The sequence below is a fragment of the Dipodomys ordii genome, unplaced genomic scaffold (genome assembly GCF_000151885.1).
Source record: "Dipodomys ordii isolate 6190 unplaced genomic scaffold, Dord_2.0 Scaffold113, whole genome shotgun sequence".
In the NCBI taxonomy this organism is placed as follows: Eukaryota; Metazoa; Chordata; class Mammalia; order Rodentia; family Heteromyidae; genus Dipodomys; species Dipodomys ordii.
In genome coordinates this window covers 544742-562683 of record NW_012267329.1, presented here as the reverse complement: position 1 = coordinate 562683, position 17942 = coordinate 544742, and the positions used below count along the sequence as shown (strand labels likewise).

Genomic DNA, 17942 nt, shown 5'->3' with positions numbered 1-17942 from the left:
GCATGTAACTCTGGGCTGAAAATGACAATTGAGACATCTATCCATTGAAATCTCTGAGCTCGGCACCCTTCCAAACTAGCATCTCACTATAAATGGGTTTGTGGCCAGCCTCTCCATCCTGATTTCCAGAGCCCTGATGGTGCTTATTATCTATCTCCAGGGTTACTTTAGGTTTTAAACAAAACAACAAAAAAAACTTAATCCTTTTTATTTTCACATAGATGAAGGGGTGATGTTATAAAGTTAAATGAATAGAGTAGCCCCTCTGCAAAAGGTAGGAAAATCACTAGTATAGATGTTTTAGTCCATTTGCAGAAAATTGCCTATTCTCAAATAGATAGGTCAAGTGCACAAAGAATCACTACTTGAGCTAAAAGTTTTATTCCACATTTGGCTTTACTCATCAAGACAGGCAACCAAGAGGTATCCAGAATTTAACATCTTGCTATCTTCTTACTAGCAGGTTTTTTTGTTTGTTTGTTTTGTTTTTTGCTTTTTGCTAGTCCTGGGGTTTGAACTCATAGCCTGGGCATTGCCTCTGAGCTGCTTTTCCTCAAGGCTAGTACTCTTGAACCACAGTGCCACTATCTGCCTTTTCTGTTTATGTGGTCCTGAGGAATAGAACCCAGGACTTCATGCTTGCTAGGCAAGTACTCTATCACTAAGCCAAATTCCTCCAGCAAGATTAAAAAAAAAATTCTAGCTATACATATTAAGATGTTTATATTTATAGTAGAACTTGCTTACTTCATAGGATGACATTAGAGAATAAATTCCACGTCTTTATTTTGCAATGATAAAAATTAAGGAGTGTGAGCTGATTTGCTTAAAGGTAGTATTGCCCACTCCAAGTCAGGGCTAAGTGTGGCATCACACCTGCCTACCCAGCAGGTATCCCCTTGGTTGGCTTAGAGTACATGGTACAGTTGCTTTGCTTTTTTGTTTTTGATTTTTTTTCTTTTAAGGTACCTGGTAGAGTACTTAGGTAATAGAGGGTTAAGTTATAAACAGGGGAAAAGAACCTAAGAAGTTGAATGATGTAAACAGCAAAGATTATTACTTTTTCCTTTCCCATACTGCTTTCTCTCTTTCAACAAAAAAATTAAAAAAAATTTTTTGTGAACATGTTGAAGAACTTATAATAAACCTAGAAGAGGGAAATGTTTCAGGACTCTCCTAATAAAAAATGGTTTATGCAAATTTAGGAAACTCATTTCCATTTGGATCTGGACTTTGGTTCACAAGTGTGCCCCACCCAAGTGTGCCAAACAGATTTTGTACTTGGGCAAGCAGAATTGCCTCTCATCAGCATTTCATAAATACAGAGCTCTCAGGTCTGTGAGAGAGGCCCCATCACATCTTTCTGGACTAGAGCCAGCCCCAAGGGCTCTTTTGTAAATTTTCTTCAACATTTACACCAGCACGATCAGTTGTTTTCCAAGCTCTCTTTGCCTGGGTACCAGAAAACTTGTAAAGCTTGTTCTATGCTTAGGAATGCGCCTGTGGTCATACCTACACCATTACCTCAGTTTCAGAAATTGTCTTGTGAGCATTTATAGCCTCTTGTTAGGGGTTAAGTGGCTTTGGGGCTATAGTCCAAAGTGACTGACCCAAAGAGAAATCAGTGAACTAGAGTTGATAGCAAGTTATTCTTATCCATGAGCTGACTAGGTGTGACTACAAGCCACATTTTCTTTTTCCCTTTTCTTTTTCTTTTTTTTTTATTGTCAAGGTGATATACAGAGATGTTCAGTTACATAAGTAAGGTAATAAGCACATTTACAAGACACATTTTCTATCTGTAAGTTTCTCTCTGAGGGGATGATAGGGCTGGGTGAAGCTGCAGGATCTGTGGATTTTGTCAATTTTGGTGTCTGTATATGTCTGGCTGGGTTCAGTTTTGGGTTTGTGGGCATATTGTCTGACAGTTTATCATAAAAACCCATCTCCTTCCAGACGGAGAACCCTCTAGCTCCCCACATCTATCTATCTGAAATGTTTCAGATTCAGATTAAAATCAAAACAAAAACCAAGTTACCTGAGGAAGTTGATTTGAGGTTAGAGCATTTGACAGGTTAGCATTGGAGCCTTACCTGGAAGAATGCCAGCTGATAAGGAAATAACACCATCTCTGTGAGTTACCTGGGGCCATTGCAGCAGGGACTAGTAATCCTGCAAGCTTCCAGGGCCCTCTTGGTGTCATTCAGCTAAAGCACAACATGACAGATATTTACTGCACCGCTGAAAAGCCAGATTAGATTCTCATTCTTTCTAAAGTTTTGATCTAGGGGAATGTAATAAGATATAAAAATGTAGGCAAAGCCTGGTGCTGGTGGTGGCTTGTGTCTGCAATCCTAGCTACTAAGGAGGATGTAATCTGAGGATTGAGGTTCAAAGCCAGCTGGGGCAGGAAAGTCAGTGAGATTCTTATCTCCAGTTAACTACCAGAAAACCAGAAGTGGCACCGTGGCTCAAAGTGGTAGAGGGCTAGCCTTGGGTTGAAGAGCTCAGGGACAGCATCCAGGCCCTGAATTCAAGCCCCATGACTGACAAAAAACAACAAAAATGTAGGCAAATACTGAAGATTCTCTCTACTCCCCTCTTCTTATCTTCTTACTTCTTTTCTACCTCCTCTATTCCTCCCTCTGTCCCTCCCTTCCTCCCCTCTATCATTCTCAAGGGTTAACACAAGCTTTTTGAAAAATACACATGGTGTTCATGGTGTTATAGGTCAAAATGGTACCCACTCTGCTAGAGACTCTTTGGGTTTTTCTTTGAAGCCTCCAGATTCTTTCATTGGGCTTTTGTTTTCTTATAGTCCTTTTGGCCTTGCCTTTGACACCTCAGTATGTTTATTATCGATCACTTTGGTTAGGTCTGTAAACATGGACGCCGCCTCCCAGGTGGCACTGAGCGTCCTAGCTACAGCTGCCTTTGACTATCCTCACCATGAACTCTGAATGACAGCTGAGGAAGTAGTCACTCCATATATTTTGGTATTGCCATCATTTTGTTCTATTTTGATGGCATCTGGGCCCTGGGTTATAGACCTTCTCTCTGCATGGGGCCTTTTTGTGCTTTCCAAACATGCAGCCCTGCTGATACCAACAAGGGCTGCTACATGAGGTGTCTGACCATTGTTCCACCTGTTCTAGAGTCAGATAAAGGGGCTGTTGGGGAGGGGAAGCTTCTGTTTGTGGTAGTTGTTGGGTATTCATCTTGATAATCAGCTTTCTAGATAGTCTTGGATAATACATTCCTAAAATGTGGGAAGAAAAAAAATGCTTCTATGCATTTCATTGTACCGAATTATTGTGTTTATATGCATATATATATTTGATTGAAGAAGAAAAGTAATCCTGCCTTTGTACACAACCCTTTTATAACAAATTGTTTGTTATTGTGTTCAGGTTACAAGCATGGTAAGTATTTTCACCAAACTGAGTAGTATTCTTGTATTTTAGCTGTGCTTGGCAGACTTTTTTTTTTGCTAGCTTTGTGTTATAAGTCTTGGCTTTTCTAGAAAAGATCCCCATTTAGAAAAAGAGGAAACCACTCACCTGTAGTGTTCCCTACTTCTTTGGCTTTCCTAAGAAGCCCTGTAGTCTTAGACCCAAATGGGGATTCTGGGGAAAGCATGTGCCTCCTGCCAGCATGCTGCTTGGCCCACCCCCTGCCCACCTGCTGCTTCTGAGCTGCCCCCTGCAGGTAACTGCCAAGGGCTTGACCCCAGCAGAGTCTGGACTGTGGCCCCCAACAGCAGGCACATATACAGGGCTCTCCAAGTGCTCTGTAGATTGTTCTGACCCAACCCACATCCGTATTTCCTCTCCCTCCTCATATCTGTACACCTGAAGGCAAGTCCTTTTCTGCCCCTACTGTGTTAAGTAATTGGAAAAATCTCCTGGAAACTGAAATATTACACACACACACACACACACACACACACACACACACACTGTCTACTCTTCTCAGAGGCTTTCTATTCTATTGAAAAATGGATTTAAGATTTTAAAAACAAAAACCCTGCCACTGGGTATTCTTAGTGAAGAGTTCTAGTAGGCTGTTTTTGCCTCCTGGCTGTGTTTATTTATCCATGCATGTTTGCTTTTCTGGCCCCTGTTGTGGCTCTGTATTTTAGTCCATGTGCTCGTGGCTGTGCCTGTTTAACCTGTCTGGGTGCCATGCATTCTGTATTAAGTCAGTGTGTCACTGTCATCTTCAAGGATCAGACTGCAAAGGACAAGGCCCTGCAACACATGGCAGCCATGTCATCAGCCCAGATCGTCTCTGCCACTGCCATTCACAACAAGCTGGGGCTGCCTGGGATCCCACGCCCCACCTTTCCTGGGGCACCAGGGGTAAGTCAGGCCATACATCAGGAGTGATGACCACTAGGGATAAAGAAGATTTGATATGGTCATGCCTCAAGCCTTTCACCTGGCACTTCTTATTAGCTGGGTCGGTTGTACAAAAGGGCAGAGATCACATAGTATTGAATTGATGCTGGCTGCAAAGTGATAAAAGAAAGAATGGAAGGTTCCAGAGTGAGAGGGAAAGGGAGGAAGAGAGGAAGAGGAAAAAGAGGGCAAAAGGAATCAATTTGTAAAGACATGGAATTTAAGTATGACATTCTAATGCCCTTAGATTATGGAGGTTATGACCTATGTCTTTAGTTCTCTTTGTCTTTTTCCTGGCCCTTGGTCTCTGTACCTATGTCTTAGGGTCATTTTATTACAACTAGCCTCCAAAGGACCAAAATACTCTGTTGGTAGATTCATTTAGCCCCCTACCAGGAGCTGAGAAGCATTATATTGTCATCTCATTTAATCCTTAATGCTTCTTGAATAGTTTGGTGTTACTGTCATTACACATGAGAACATTGAGGCTACTTTAGTGACAAAGCATCACTGTGGGCAGCTTTTATCGAAGTCACATGGATAGTGATGTCAGCACAGTTCCAAGTCCGTCAGACTCCAAAAGCTGTTTCCTTTTTTGGCTAGGTAACAAACAGTAGGTGCCAAATGCCCCAGGGACATAGCAAAGAAGGTACCTGTGTTGCTTCTCCAAACTCTTGGCTTTGTTCTGAGCTTTGTCCACTCCTTTTCTGGGCCTTGGACATTCCTAGGGATGTACTTGAATGCTGCAAGTTGTGGAAGTGGAATATTATACAGAGAGCTTTTGAGAATGGAGAGAGGGAGAGAAGTATGGGTCTGTGCAGGGGTAAAGCAGGCCTGTTAAGTCCTGTTGAGCCTCTGAAGTGCACTGGCTGTGATAGGTATAGTTAGAACTCTGAAGAGCTACTGCTTAGTCTCTTATGCTCATTATTTTTAGGAGCTAAAGAAGTCCTAGGTTTCTTAGTCACAGTTACTTTTGTGCACAGTGGTTACCATGTCTATACTTGGGGTAGGTGATGCTACAGCAGGTGGGTGATGGGAATTTGCCTATCCTTCAGCAGGACTTGAAGTGTGTATACATCCTAAATTGTGCTTTGTCTTTTGCCTTCCAGTTTTGGCCTGGAATGATACAAACAGGGCAGCCTGGATCCTCACAAGAGTAAGTCAGGGATGGGGTACTGACAAAGTGGAAGGCTTGGTCAAATCCCATACTGGGGCAGGTTTTCCCTGTGTCTGTTTGTCTCAAGGACTAGTAGAGAAATAGAGATATAAGCTTCCCCCATCTTCCTCTAAAGGCTGGGAGTTGCAAAGAGACAGATGTCTCTGATCCAGGTGTGATGTATAAGCACCTTGTTCCCACTTTCAATAGTAGTAGTCATCCAGCTGGGAACAGGAAACAGGGCAGAGCTTGGGTTCTTCCTTGCCTGAGAAGGCAGAAGAAGTGGTTCTATAGACTTTTCTATTTGCACTCTCTGGGCTATGAGTGGCTGATGGAAAATCCTACAGATGCCTTGGAGCAAAGAAGCTTAGTACAGTGGAGTTCAAGACATATTGAGGATAAAGCAGAAGTTGGAGTGTTTGACCCAGAAAAGGAGAGTCTGAAGCATGTCCCAAACCTTGCTTGGACATGATAATTGCTGACCTTCTTCTCTGTGGGGACAGAGGCAGCTGTCACAGTATGTCCAGTCCCATTGAACTATCATGAGGCCTTGTGGATCCAAGGCAGCCTGCTGGCCTCACTAATGGAGAGAACAGCCACCTCTGCATTGCCAAGGCCTTGCCAGGGATGTACTGTCCCCTGTAGGCAAGGAACCATACAGGACAAGGGGGGAGAGTTGCCTTAGAGAGAGGCCGAGCTGTATAAACACTTCTCACCCATTTGTCTCCAGTGTCAAGCCCTTTGTGCAGCAGGCCTACCCTATTCAGCCAGCGGTCACAGCCCCCATTCCAGGTGAGTCTTCCTGGTTCTCCTCTTGGGACTGAGTAGCCTCCCACTCCCCCCACCCCAACTGGTTTCCAGAATGGGGTGATGCTTATCTTTGCCACAACTGTACATTTCTTCTGTCATATAGAATAATAACTGCCCTTCTCCCATTCCTTCCTGAGGGAAAGGACCTAGCTTGGAGCTCATGTGGGGCCCAGGTCCCTGCCAGGTCCAGAGTCCCTTCACTCACCTCCTGAGCCTTCAGATGGGTTTGTAAAGAAATAGGAAGCCTAATCACTTTCACTTAAGACAGTGGTCATACTCAGAAGGGGAAGTTGTTGCGGTTTCCTACTTCTCATATGCAGGCTGAATTGAGCAATTCAAGTCTTAGCAACAAATTAATGGTTTTACTCACCCTTTTAGAGATTTCAATTCTGTGTATACTTTCTGTAAAGGACAGCTTACCTGGAAGTCCAGAGTAGAAAATGCCTAGTCAGGCAAATTCTCCTATTTCCCTCCCACCAGACTCTCGAGTAAACTGCTCAAGGTACTGCATAAGAAGCATTGTTCACCAGATTTACCCCAAACTGAATTACATGTTGCCCTCTGTTCCAATATTATGGGGCATCCTAAGGGAATATTCTGTAATGTTAGTGACCATTTTAAGAAAGCATTGCAGGGCATGCCTAGGTCTCACAAAACGTTTTTGGAGACATTCCCTCAAACTCCTTAGCCATTCTTAGTCTGGACTCCTTTGTCCAGGATTAGCTGTCCTCTTACCACAGTTTTAACCTTAGTTCAAGTTGGCTTCACTAGGAGCTTATACATTTTACTTGTTCAGCTGGTCCCTCTCTCTGGGATCCTTGGCCCGAATGTTACCCCTGCCTGTCTGATTCCACCCCTGGAAGGTAGTGGAAAGGGGATCTTGACTTTTCTTTCTAGGTCATCTCTTTTTAGAGCCCTAACCCATTACTGACCTGAGTTCTGTTGGGAGACAAATGGACAACTCTAAAGGTGATGATTGGTTTTTCAGGGTTTGAGCCTGCGTCAGCCCCAGCTCCCTCAGTCCCTGCCTGGCAGGGCCGTTCCATTGGCACAACCAAGCTTCGCCTGGTGGAATTTTCAGCTTTTCTCGAACAGCAGCGAGACCCAGATTCGGTAAGTGTATCAAGAGAGGTGTGTCTTGACTCAGGATTTGCTTCCCATCCTCTTTCACCTTCTTGCTCTTCTGTCTTTCATCCTTTTCCCTCATTCCTGACAGGTAACCTGTGTGAAAACAGACTTGGAATAGCCAAGCATCCCCTTACCCTTTCCTTTTTGATGTATGCCAAACCTTAGACCTACATGTTTATTGATGCTCAGACCTAGATGGAAGACCCTTTGTAGGCTCTGTATCAAATAAAATTTAACCATAGGTGTCATTTATTGAGCCTTGCCATGAGGATGGTATTGTGCAAAGGTATTGAGATATCTCATCACTTTATTTATTTATGTTTTTGGTCTGTTGTGGGGCCTGAACTCTGGGCCTGGGTGCTGTTCCTCAGCTCTTCAGCTCAACACTAGTGCTCTACAACTTGAGCCACAGACCACTCTGGCTCTTTCTGCTTATGAGGTACCGAGGAATTGAATCCAGGGCCTCATGCATGGGAGGCAAGCACGTTCCCAGCCCCTCTCATCACATTTTATCCTCACAGAAACCCTATAGGGGTAGGTACTATCTGATAGATGAAGTAAGTGTTTAAATGACTTTCCAAAAGCCACATAGTTAATATCTGATGGATTAAAGATTAAAACTCAAGCCCCGCATGGTGGCTTAAGCTTGTAATACTAGCTGCCTGGGTGTCAAAATTACAGGCCAACCAAGGCAAATAAAAGTTCTGCAGACTTGCAGACTCCACTTCAACCAAAGGCTGGATGTTGTGGAGCACACTTGTCATCCCAGCTACAGGAAAGCACAGTGGCTGGATGTGGTAGCTTATGCTTGTCATCCTAGAGATATGGAAAGCACAAATAGGAGGGTCAAAGTCCATTTGGCCTGATTGGAAATCAAGACCTATCTTGAAAATAACCAACACAAAAATGGCTTAGGCAGTATAGCCCCCTAACTATCAACATAAGGTCCTCAGTTCAAAAGTCCCAATAAACTGCCCCCTTTCAAAAAAAAAGATTGAAATTCCAGTCTTTTAATCTCCAAAGCCCAAACAACTATTATCCTATACTGCTTTTCCAAGTCTGGGTTTGTTGTTGTTGTTGTTTTTGTTTTCTTTTTCAAAATAGCAAGTTATCTTTTTTGGGAGAAATAATGAAGTGGTACTTGGACAGCTGAACATAGAATGCAACGCATGGTAATATCATAAATACCAGTCACACTGGCATCTGGACTCTTATTTGTCATTTACTTCTTTCCCTTCTCTCCCTACCCATCTTGTACCCATCATCTCATCATTGCCCATACATATGCGATCCTCCTTTCTTTCCCACCCCATGAGCCTGTACCCTTTCTTCACACCCACTCTTTGGCTGCAAGTGTGAGTGCTGCATCTGTGTGTGGGTGAGCCCCAGGCAGAAATTGAAGGAATCATGAGTTAGTCTTTGGGATCCTCACCAGCTCCTTTCCATACTCCTATCTCTGTACTCTTCCCATTTCAGAAGCTACCCAAAGCATGTAAATCTGAGGCTCATTGTGTGTCACCAGCTTTGCTGTTACCCTGTTATCAGGAGAAAGTATCATGGAAATGCTTGAAGTCTGTTGTAAATAACCAAGATAGTATGCGTTGGAAGTGATCTCCATAGTGAAGAAGTGTGCTCCACTTGTGGAGAAAACCCCTGTGAGTGGGTGGGTAGTCGGAAGATGCCTTTGGCAGAACTCAATCAGCCATCATAGGAGTAGAGACAGGAAACTATGTGGTGGTCACTGACATGCGCATGTAAGAATTGTGAACTCTTAATAGCTGGCAGAAAAATAGAGCTGTGCTGAGTGCCAGTGGCTCACATCTGTAATCCTAGCTACTCAGAAGGCTGAGGTCTAAAGAAAATCTGTAAGACTTTCCTCCTCCCTCCTCTCCCCTCCCCTCCCTTCCTGTCCTCCCTGCTTCTTTCGTCTCTCTCCTTTCCCTCCCCTCCCCTCCCTTCCCTCTCTCCCTTTTATTCTATCTTTATTTTTTAAATTTTTTTATGTTATTATAAAGGTGGTGTACATAGGGGTTACAGTTATATAAGTCAGGTAAAGAATACATTTCTTTTTGGACAATGTCACATCTTCCCTCATACTCTTGGTTTTTGTTTTGTTTTGTTTTTCCCCAGTCATGGGGCTTAAACCCTGGGCCTAGGCACTTATCCTTGAGCCACAGTGCCACTTCCAGTTTTCTGGTTGTTTATTGGAGATGAGAGTCTCACAGACTTTTCTGCCTGGGCTGACTTTGAACCATGATCCTCAGATCTCAGCCTCCTGAGTGGCTAGGATTACAGGGTGAACCACCAGCACCTGGCTCTCTCTCTCTCTCTCTCTCTCTCTCTCTCTCTCTCTCTCTCTCAGTTTTGTAGACTACTTTATCTCCAATAAAAAACAACTAAAAAAGCTGAAAGTGAATTTTGATCAATTTGTAGAACTCTAGCCTTGACCAAAGCTCAGGGGCAGGTTGTGCTAGGCGCTGAATTCCAGGACACCTTCCCACTCCTACCCCCCTAACACAGAGTAGTATAATCTCAGAGCTGGTTTGAAGCCAGCTCAGGCATGCTCTTACCTCCAATTAACTAGCAAAAAGACAAAAGGGGAGATGCTACTCAGTTGTTAGAATGTCAGCCTTTTCAGTGAAAGCCATAAGTAAGAGTATGAAGCCCTCAGCTCAAGACCTAGGACTGGCACCCTACCCAAAAGAAAGAGAAAGAGGAAGAAGAAAACATAGAGCTGCTTCAAGGCTAGGGAGGAAATAAGAAATAAGGCAAATAGGTGTAAAGTAGGTTGGTGTCTGGGGAAGGTACAGTGAAGTTGCTGAGACCAGAGGGATAGACTGCCTAGACTGCCCTTCTTCAGAGACTGGGAACTTTAAAAGAACATTATCACTAGTAGGTTAAAACCCATACCTGTGGGGTCATTAAAATAACAACAGAAGGATTACTTTTTACCATCTTGTGCTTCCTGTTGTTTCTGGAAAGGGCACATGGTCCTTTGGTTGAAGGCTGGGTGCTGCCTTCTGCTTCCTGTAACTCATGTTTGTACAGCACCTTATTGTTTGCAGAGTACTTTGTTACTGACTTTTGCATTCTGTCTTCATAATGCCTAGCAAGATAGGCTTTATTTTTCTCCTTTTACAGAGGAAGAAACTGAGGCTCAGGTACATTTAAGTTATTTAGGGTATTTAGCTGGTAAGCAGAGGAGTCAGGAGTCCAAATCTCCTATCTTGTGTGTACTTCTTGTCTCTACTGCACACTAATTCAGTTTGGAAGGTCTCTTGAATTGCCCATCTAGTCTGAGCATCTCCTGGGTGAGCAGCCTTTCTACCTCTGCATGGGTCCATTTTTAGGAACAGAACTCCAAGGCACTAGGAAGCAAAAAGCCCCAAGATGATTTTTATATCCTTGGTTAGAAAGTAAAAAAGATGTTTTTAATTGAGAGCTCTCCCCCCCAATTGTTGCTATATTCCCAAAATGTGGACCTGTCTGGTCTCAGAATGCTCCTTTTCCTCTTTTTATTGTTCCTGTTTTTTGTTAGGCTTAACATTTTGAGTGACCAGTTGATTTATTCAGTTTATTGTGTAAACATTTATGTGCAACTGCTTGTGCAAAGGAAAGGCTGTAAAGGAAGAGATCTCTGCTACCCAGACAGGGACGGCCTCAACCCTTGCAGACTGTAGCATCTAGTGAAGGGGATAGATAATTAGGTGTGAATCATTGTGACATGTGGCAACTGCTATGGAGGAAGGATGCTGAAAGCAGTCCATGAGGTATTGGAGGGCAGACTTCTCGGTGGAGGTAACCATTAAGCTGTGGAGTGGAAGATTAGGTATGGTGGAATAATACTGAAGAACATTGCAGAGGTGACGAACCTGATGTGTATAAGGCCATGAGTGGAACTAGAGACTGTTTTAGTAGAGCCAGGCCTTACCAAGTCTCAGAGCAGAATCCAAGGTTCATATTTCATATATTTCCAGAAGGACATGTGCTAAATGAAAGGCTTCAGCTGGATTTGAATTTTTACGGTTAAATAAAGTTTAAAACCCCCATGTGTGACCTCAAAAGCCTTTGGTATGAGTCAACACCCTTGGGTCCCTGAAGAAACTGATTGATGGTATGTCTATTAGTGAGGAACTGGGTGCCATTGAGACCATTTGAACACCTACTATATGCCAAACAGTGTTTCAGCATTAGAGATATAGCAGTGGAGAAGATAAAGTGTTGAAAAAGACTGTATCTGGTCTGTCTGTCTCTGTCTGTCTATCTATCCATTCATCCTAGCTATCTGCCCTATCTGTCTTGTCTGTCTGTCTATCTGTTTATCTAAAATCATTGTGTATGAGGCAAGCCAAAATCTGCAGATGATCAGGTCGCTTATATGAAATGTCCTAGTGTTTGCATACAACCTATGGACATATTTGTCTATACTTTAAATCATCTCTGAATTACTTACAATACCAAATTTGTGTAAATGCTGCAGAGTACTTGTTCTGCTATGTTACTTAGGGGGAATATGTCAGTACATGTTTAGTGCAGGTGCAGTTTGTTCTGGTGGGGAGATAGTTTCAGTCTGAGGCTAGTTAAAATAAGGATGCATATTCCATAGGCTTGATAATAATTGTACAACATATGCTAAAGGATGCTAAGTACCAGTGTGGCAATTGAAAGTTATTTGCTCTTTAGATTAAAAATGTGTAATCTCAGCCAGGCACCCATGGCATAATCCTAGCTACTCAAGAGGCTGAGATCTGAGGATTATGGTTCAAAGCCATCCCAGGAAGAAAGACTGTAAGACTCTTTATTGCCATTAAAAGACTACTGAAAAAGATAGAAATGGGGCTGTGGCTCAAGTGGTAGGATACTAGCCTTGAACAAAAGAAGCTCAGAGACAATACCCAGACCCTTAATTCAAGCCCCAAGACTCACACACACAAAAAGTGTAATTTCAGAGCTGAGTACATAGCTTAGTAGCTCAGTGGTAGAGTTCTTGCTGAGCAAAAACTATAGCATAGGCCTGGGTTCAATCCCTAGCAAAAAAAAAAAAGTATACTTTCAGAAAGTATTGATAATAAAGTCAAATGTACCTTTGATGATATTAACTTGTATTAATAGTATTAGATATTGCCAACCAAAGCTGCATTACTGTTAAATTATTTTGCTATAGCCTCAGTTTCAATAGTTAATATTACTTGGAGTTTTTTTGGGGGGGGTCAGTCGTGGGGCTTGAACTCTAGGCCTGGCCATTGTCCTTCTGCTCTTTAGCTCAAGTCTAGCACTCTACCACTTGAGCCACAGCAACACTTCTGGCCTTTTCTGTTTATGTGGTGATGAGGAATCGTACTCAGGGCCTCATGCATGCGAGGCAAGCATTCTACTACTGAGCCACCTTCCCAGCCCCAAGCATATTCTCTCTCTCTCTCTCTCTCTCTCTGAACTCTGGGACTCGGCACTGTCCCTCAACTCTTCAGCTCAAGGTTAGCGCCCGACCTTTTGAGCAACAGTGCCACTTCCGGCTTTTTTCTGCTTATGTAGTGCTGAGGAATGGAACCCAGGGTCTCATGGATACAAGGCAAGCACTATACCACTGAACCAATTTCCCAGCCCCAGCCCCGAGTATTCTAAAGATATGAACATTTGTTTGCAATTTAACACTAAGGATTTAGATGTATACAAGTGAATCATGGAAAACTGAATATAGGATGTGTGGGAGTGTGTGTGTGTATGTACGTATGTATATATGTATGTACGTATGTATATATAATTGATTCTAGTGGAATTGTGGGGGAGAAAATTTGTTTTTTTTTGTGTTAGAGGAAAAAATAGTAGTTGGCTAATTGAAATGAAGGCAAATTAACAAAATTATTTAAAGCATTTAACAGTGTCTCAAGCACTAGGCTCTCAGAGCCTCTAATGGGTTCTTTGCTGGGCAAACACTGGTGCCTCACAAGGAACATACAGTGGCACTTCAGGACCAAGAGTATGCTGAAAAATTTGTAACATGTGCATGGTTTCTTTGGCTCTGAGACTTTTTATAATTTCTTGGACGTGCACTTTATATTTTTGTTCCATTGACAGGAAAGTTAAAACCATTTACAATACTCAGCTGGTACATTTTAGCACATTTGTATACACATAAGGCATATTTGATTTGATAAAATAGCCAACTAAGTGACCAGTTCTCCAAATCTTTGCTACATATAGATATGTACATGCATTTCTACCCTTCATAATGGCTTCAACTCATTGGAATCATGTTGTTATAAGAGCTTTTTAGTTGAAGAGCATACAGGGAGTGTGGGTAACAAAGTAAGGGCCACATGCAGTATTGTTTTTTCTGTGATTTCTTTAACCATTAGCACAGGAATAGGTAATGATACGCTCTTCTGTAGAAGAGGCTTGGAGAGAGATAGGTGTCCTTTTTATTGTTGTTGTTATTACAAGGGCGATTTACAGAAGGATTACAACTTCATAAATCAGGTAATGAGTATATTTCTCTTTGGACAATGTCACCCTTCCTTTGCTGTCTCCCAGTTTTTCCCTTGAGATGGCAGTCTTAAAGCTAGTGGCTCTAGCCATCTTTGAGCCCTAGTCTACTTTACACCATCTCTTAGGAGGAGGGAAGACATGACTACATGCTTATGCAGCAACAAAGCTGAGAGCTAACAACCTAGCTTCCCCCAAGACTGTCTGACTTATAGTACTACCAGCATTGCTCAAAACTCATTCTTTGCTCACTGCATATTCACTATTGCCATCACTGAAGTTCTCTTGCTGCAGTAATAATATTTGTACCTATGGGAGTTAAACCTTTTCTCTAGGCTAGCACTAATACATTATCTTATTTAATCTTTGTGAAGTAGTTTGCCCAATATTAAGCAGCCAGGGGACGTGGTAAATAGGATTCAAATCCAGATCAACTGACTCCCCATACCGAGATTGTGAACAAAAGACTTGATCTATTTATATCTGAGCAGTGGACTGTTCTTGTAGCCCAAGGAACTAATGGAAGAATAATAGGTGGGTACACGCCCCCTGCTGGCTTTGTGTCCCGTGCCCACCAGACGGCCACATTTCCCCAAGTTGGTGGTTGTTTATATTGGTAAGAAACCAGCAAGTCAGTCCCTCTGGTACCTTTGGCTCTACTAGAAGCTTAGAGAAAAACAGCAGAGGGTGAAAGGAAGGAAGAGTCTAAAAAACAAGGAATATTTTAGAAGTGGTTAGTAATGATTGAAAATACACTTTCTACATGATTTCAGTGTTGTATATCAAAGGCTGAAAAAAGTGTTAAGTACAAGATCCTCCACCTAGGGATATTTAAAAGGGCCTGAAGTTGATTTCTGGAGGCCAAGTTAGGCAGCTGTGTCCTTACATACATAAAACTCGTAAGCCATATACACCCTATGGGCCTGGATGGGGTGAGTGGTTTTGTTGATAAATCCTATATGATTCCTTTGTCCCAACAGAGACGCAGCCTTGGGGCATAGCAGGTCCCTAGAGCCTGTCCCTGCAGCACAGCTACTCTGGCTCCATAGCCTTCATCCCTGTCCTTCCTTCCCAGGCACTAGTTGTGTCTAAAGCCTACTGTTGTCTAGATGCCAAAATGACCAGGAGCCTTGAGCAGGAAGGGAGTGTGTGAAGCTTTACATAAGATACGAGTTCCATATTGGAAGAAGGGAAAACTTTGGAAGGAAGAAGAAAAGAGATGATATTCTTTAGATTTGAATACTGTCTTACAGAAGAAGGTAGAAAGTTCTGTGATGTGATATAGCTCAGTGTAAATACTCATTTATGTGTGACAACAGTAGTGTTCATTGCTGGTACTAACTGAACTCTCCCCCGTAAACATGATATGCCAGGCATTTTAAGGTGGGCAGTTACTATGTTCAGTCTATGGCTCCAGAATGGAAAGCAACATTATCAAGAGCCACCACCCAGACTGGTGGCCGTGCCTGATTTGGTTGCACCGTGAAGCTTTAACCATCCCATTTCACTGCCTTCAAACTATGAGCTCTGAAAGCAAATGCTGGACAATATAGACCCTTCATGGTGGGTAGAGAGTTGGACTGAGCTTTTTCTAAGCTCCTTTTCCAACTCTGGGTTCTGTTGTTCTTGTCCGAGGTACAGAGCAAGAGGAACAAAAAGTGTTTCCACCTGTATCTTCCATCATGCACTACTGCTTTTTTTTTTTTTTGGTGGTGGAAATACAAGTCTACTGTTGCATTTTTTGCCTGCTTTGCAGCTGCACCATTTCCAGTCTGTGAAATGGGTGCAAGAGGAGGGCAATTAGTGTACTACTGTGATGATTACCTATGGTACTATCCCTGGTGTATTGAGCATACCACAAATGCTTTTTGAAGTTGTCTTAATATAGTGGGAATTTGGGCCAGGTGATAGGATATGGGGACCAAGACAAGAATGCCTTTACTTTAAGAGACAGAGGGTAAATGAAGTGGTTAAACTTCAGCACTGCCTTGTGATAAGGCAGTTTCTTTTCATCGTCAATATAAACAGTATGTTGAAATTGGCATTGAAAAAAAGAGAGGCGAGTTTTAACTAAATTAGCCTAGTGCCTAGTTAATAGATGGCAAGTTAGCTGTTTGAACTTTGTGCTTCTGAATCAGAAGCCAATAGCTTGAGAAAATTTAAGCAAAGTTAGAGCAATAACCAGCAGGCAAGGTAGGCTATGATTTACAAGTATTCCCGGTCTCCTCTTCCCCCTCTCCCCCAACTATGGCCTCATGGCATATGAGAATGAATGCCTGCTACCTGGGGAGATGGAAGGGCTGGTTTGTATGCTTCACAGGCGGAGTTTTAGGGAAGGAAAGTCCGGACACTTGATTTGCACAACAAGAAAGGTCTAGGCTTGGTGATAACACCAGCTCATACAGTAGATAAGTTCTTTCTCCTACATCTGGCTCTTTAGCTTCAATTCTAAGTGAGGTGGGCAGGTGGGAGTCAGCCATCCTCCTAGCCTAGGGTGAGAGAGCTATCCTCATAGCCTAAGGGAGCCTAGATTCTTCCCTCAGCAAATACATCCTGCAGACAGACTCAGTCTCTTCCATAAAGTAGTTGGTCAAATGTGGGCCCCAAAATTATTCAATTTCCCTATCTTCCTAGCTACTTTCTTTTTTTGGGGGGGGGGGTCCGGTCGTGGGGCCTGAACTCTGGGCCTGGGCGCTGTCCTTCAGCTCAAGGCTAGCGCTCTACCACTTGAGCCACAGCGCCACTTCCGGCTTTTTTCTTTTTGCTTATGTGGTGCTGAGGAATCGAACCCAGGGCCTCGAGCATGCAAGGCAAGCGCTCTACCACTGAGCCACCTTCCCAGCCCCTTCCTAGCTACTTTCAAAGACCTAAATTTCCAAATCTATGGAATTCCTTTGTCAGGTCCATAGATCTTGACTTTGGTTTGGAAAATGTAGCTGGAGCAAGTTAGATGAAATGTGACATCCATGAGGCCTGTACAAGGAGCCTAGGGATGGTAACAGAGTATGGAGAGTGGAATGGTGAAGGACAAGCATAAACCAGGCTTCATTTGCAGATGCCTGGCCGCTCTTTGCCTGAGTTCTGGGCAGGCTTAGAAGGGAAGTATTGCTAGGAAGCCTGGCCTTGAAGATGCTGCTGGGGTAATTGCTGTGTCTTGGAACAGGGAATGTCTGTGCCGATCTCAGATACAGCCTCTTTCTCTCCCTCTGATTCAAGGCTTGTATAGGGTCTTCTAATAATAAATCAGCCCTCATGCAGCCCTTTAGGGCCCATGCAAAACTTTCACATTTACATTTCATCTGACTTTCACATTAACTCCTGGAGATGAACAAATCAGGTGTTGTTTCTGTTGTTCAGTTAAAGAATCCAATGCCCAGAAAGTTAATGCAAATTACCCCAGGCCACCAAGCTTAAAAACAGCAGAGTTAGATTCTGACCTGTCTGTCATTCTTATTCTAAGCATGTCCATAGTGGTCAGAAAGTGCATTTGCCTTTCCAGATTCTTAAAGGAAGGAGCAGCTGGTTTGATGATTGTCTGTGCCCAGCCTTTGAACCTTTCCCAGGTTTTTCTCAAATCTTGTCCTCTTCCAGGAGAACCTGGGAGATGGAGTCTTCCAAAGCTAGGGGTTATGGCAGGGTGTGGTTCAGTCTCCCCAGTTCCCTGCCCAATGCCAAGTTGTCCCACAAGCGTATGTATGCCCAGCATACACCCTTTCCATGGCAGCAGCTTGTCTGCGGGGTGGTTTATACTCAGTGTCTCTGAGCTGGTGTGGGAACGCACCCTCTTTCTTCATTGGCCTTTAGGGAGGAGGCAATTGAAAGCATCTGGAAATCAGAGTTTTATAGACATTTCACAGAGGCCCCAGCCAGGCTCCATCTGCTTTCCTTGGCAGGTCAACTCCCCACCCACCTGCCTTCCCAGTGGCCATCCTGCACTTAGCCCGTGGGCCATTACAGCTGTGCCT

At 43.3% G+C, this 17942-nt stretch overlaps 1 protein-coding gene across 2 annotated transcripts in view; it reads left to right on the top strand.

Moving 5' to 3' along the window:
* The window catches only part of Tead1 (TEA domain family member 1 (SV40 transcriptional enhancer factor)), a 177266-nt gene that overhangs the window by 115409 nt on the left and 43915 nt on the right, over positions 1-17942 (top strand). Inside the window, exons 4-8 of one of the 2 annotated variants that reach the window (XM_013028807.1) lie at positions 3411-3422; positions 4227-4361; positions 5510-5556; positions 6287-6348; positions 7355-7479. In XM_013028807.1, the coding sequence (XP_012884261.1) occupies positions 3411-3422; positions 4227-4361; positions 5510-5556; positions 6287-6348; positions 7355-7479 (381 nt within the window). The remainder of the gene's footprint in view (positions 1-3410; positions 3423-4226; positions 4362-5509; positions 5557-6286; positions 6349-7354; positions 7480-17942) is intronic. The other variant, XM_013028808.1, reaches the window with a different exon arrangement.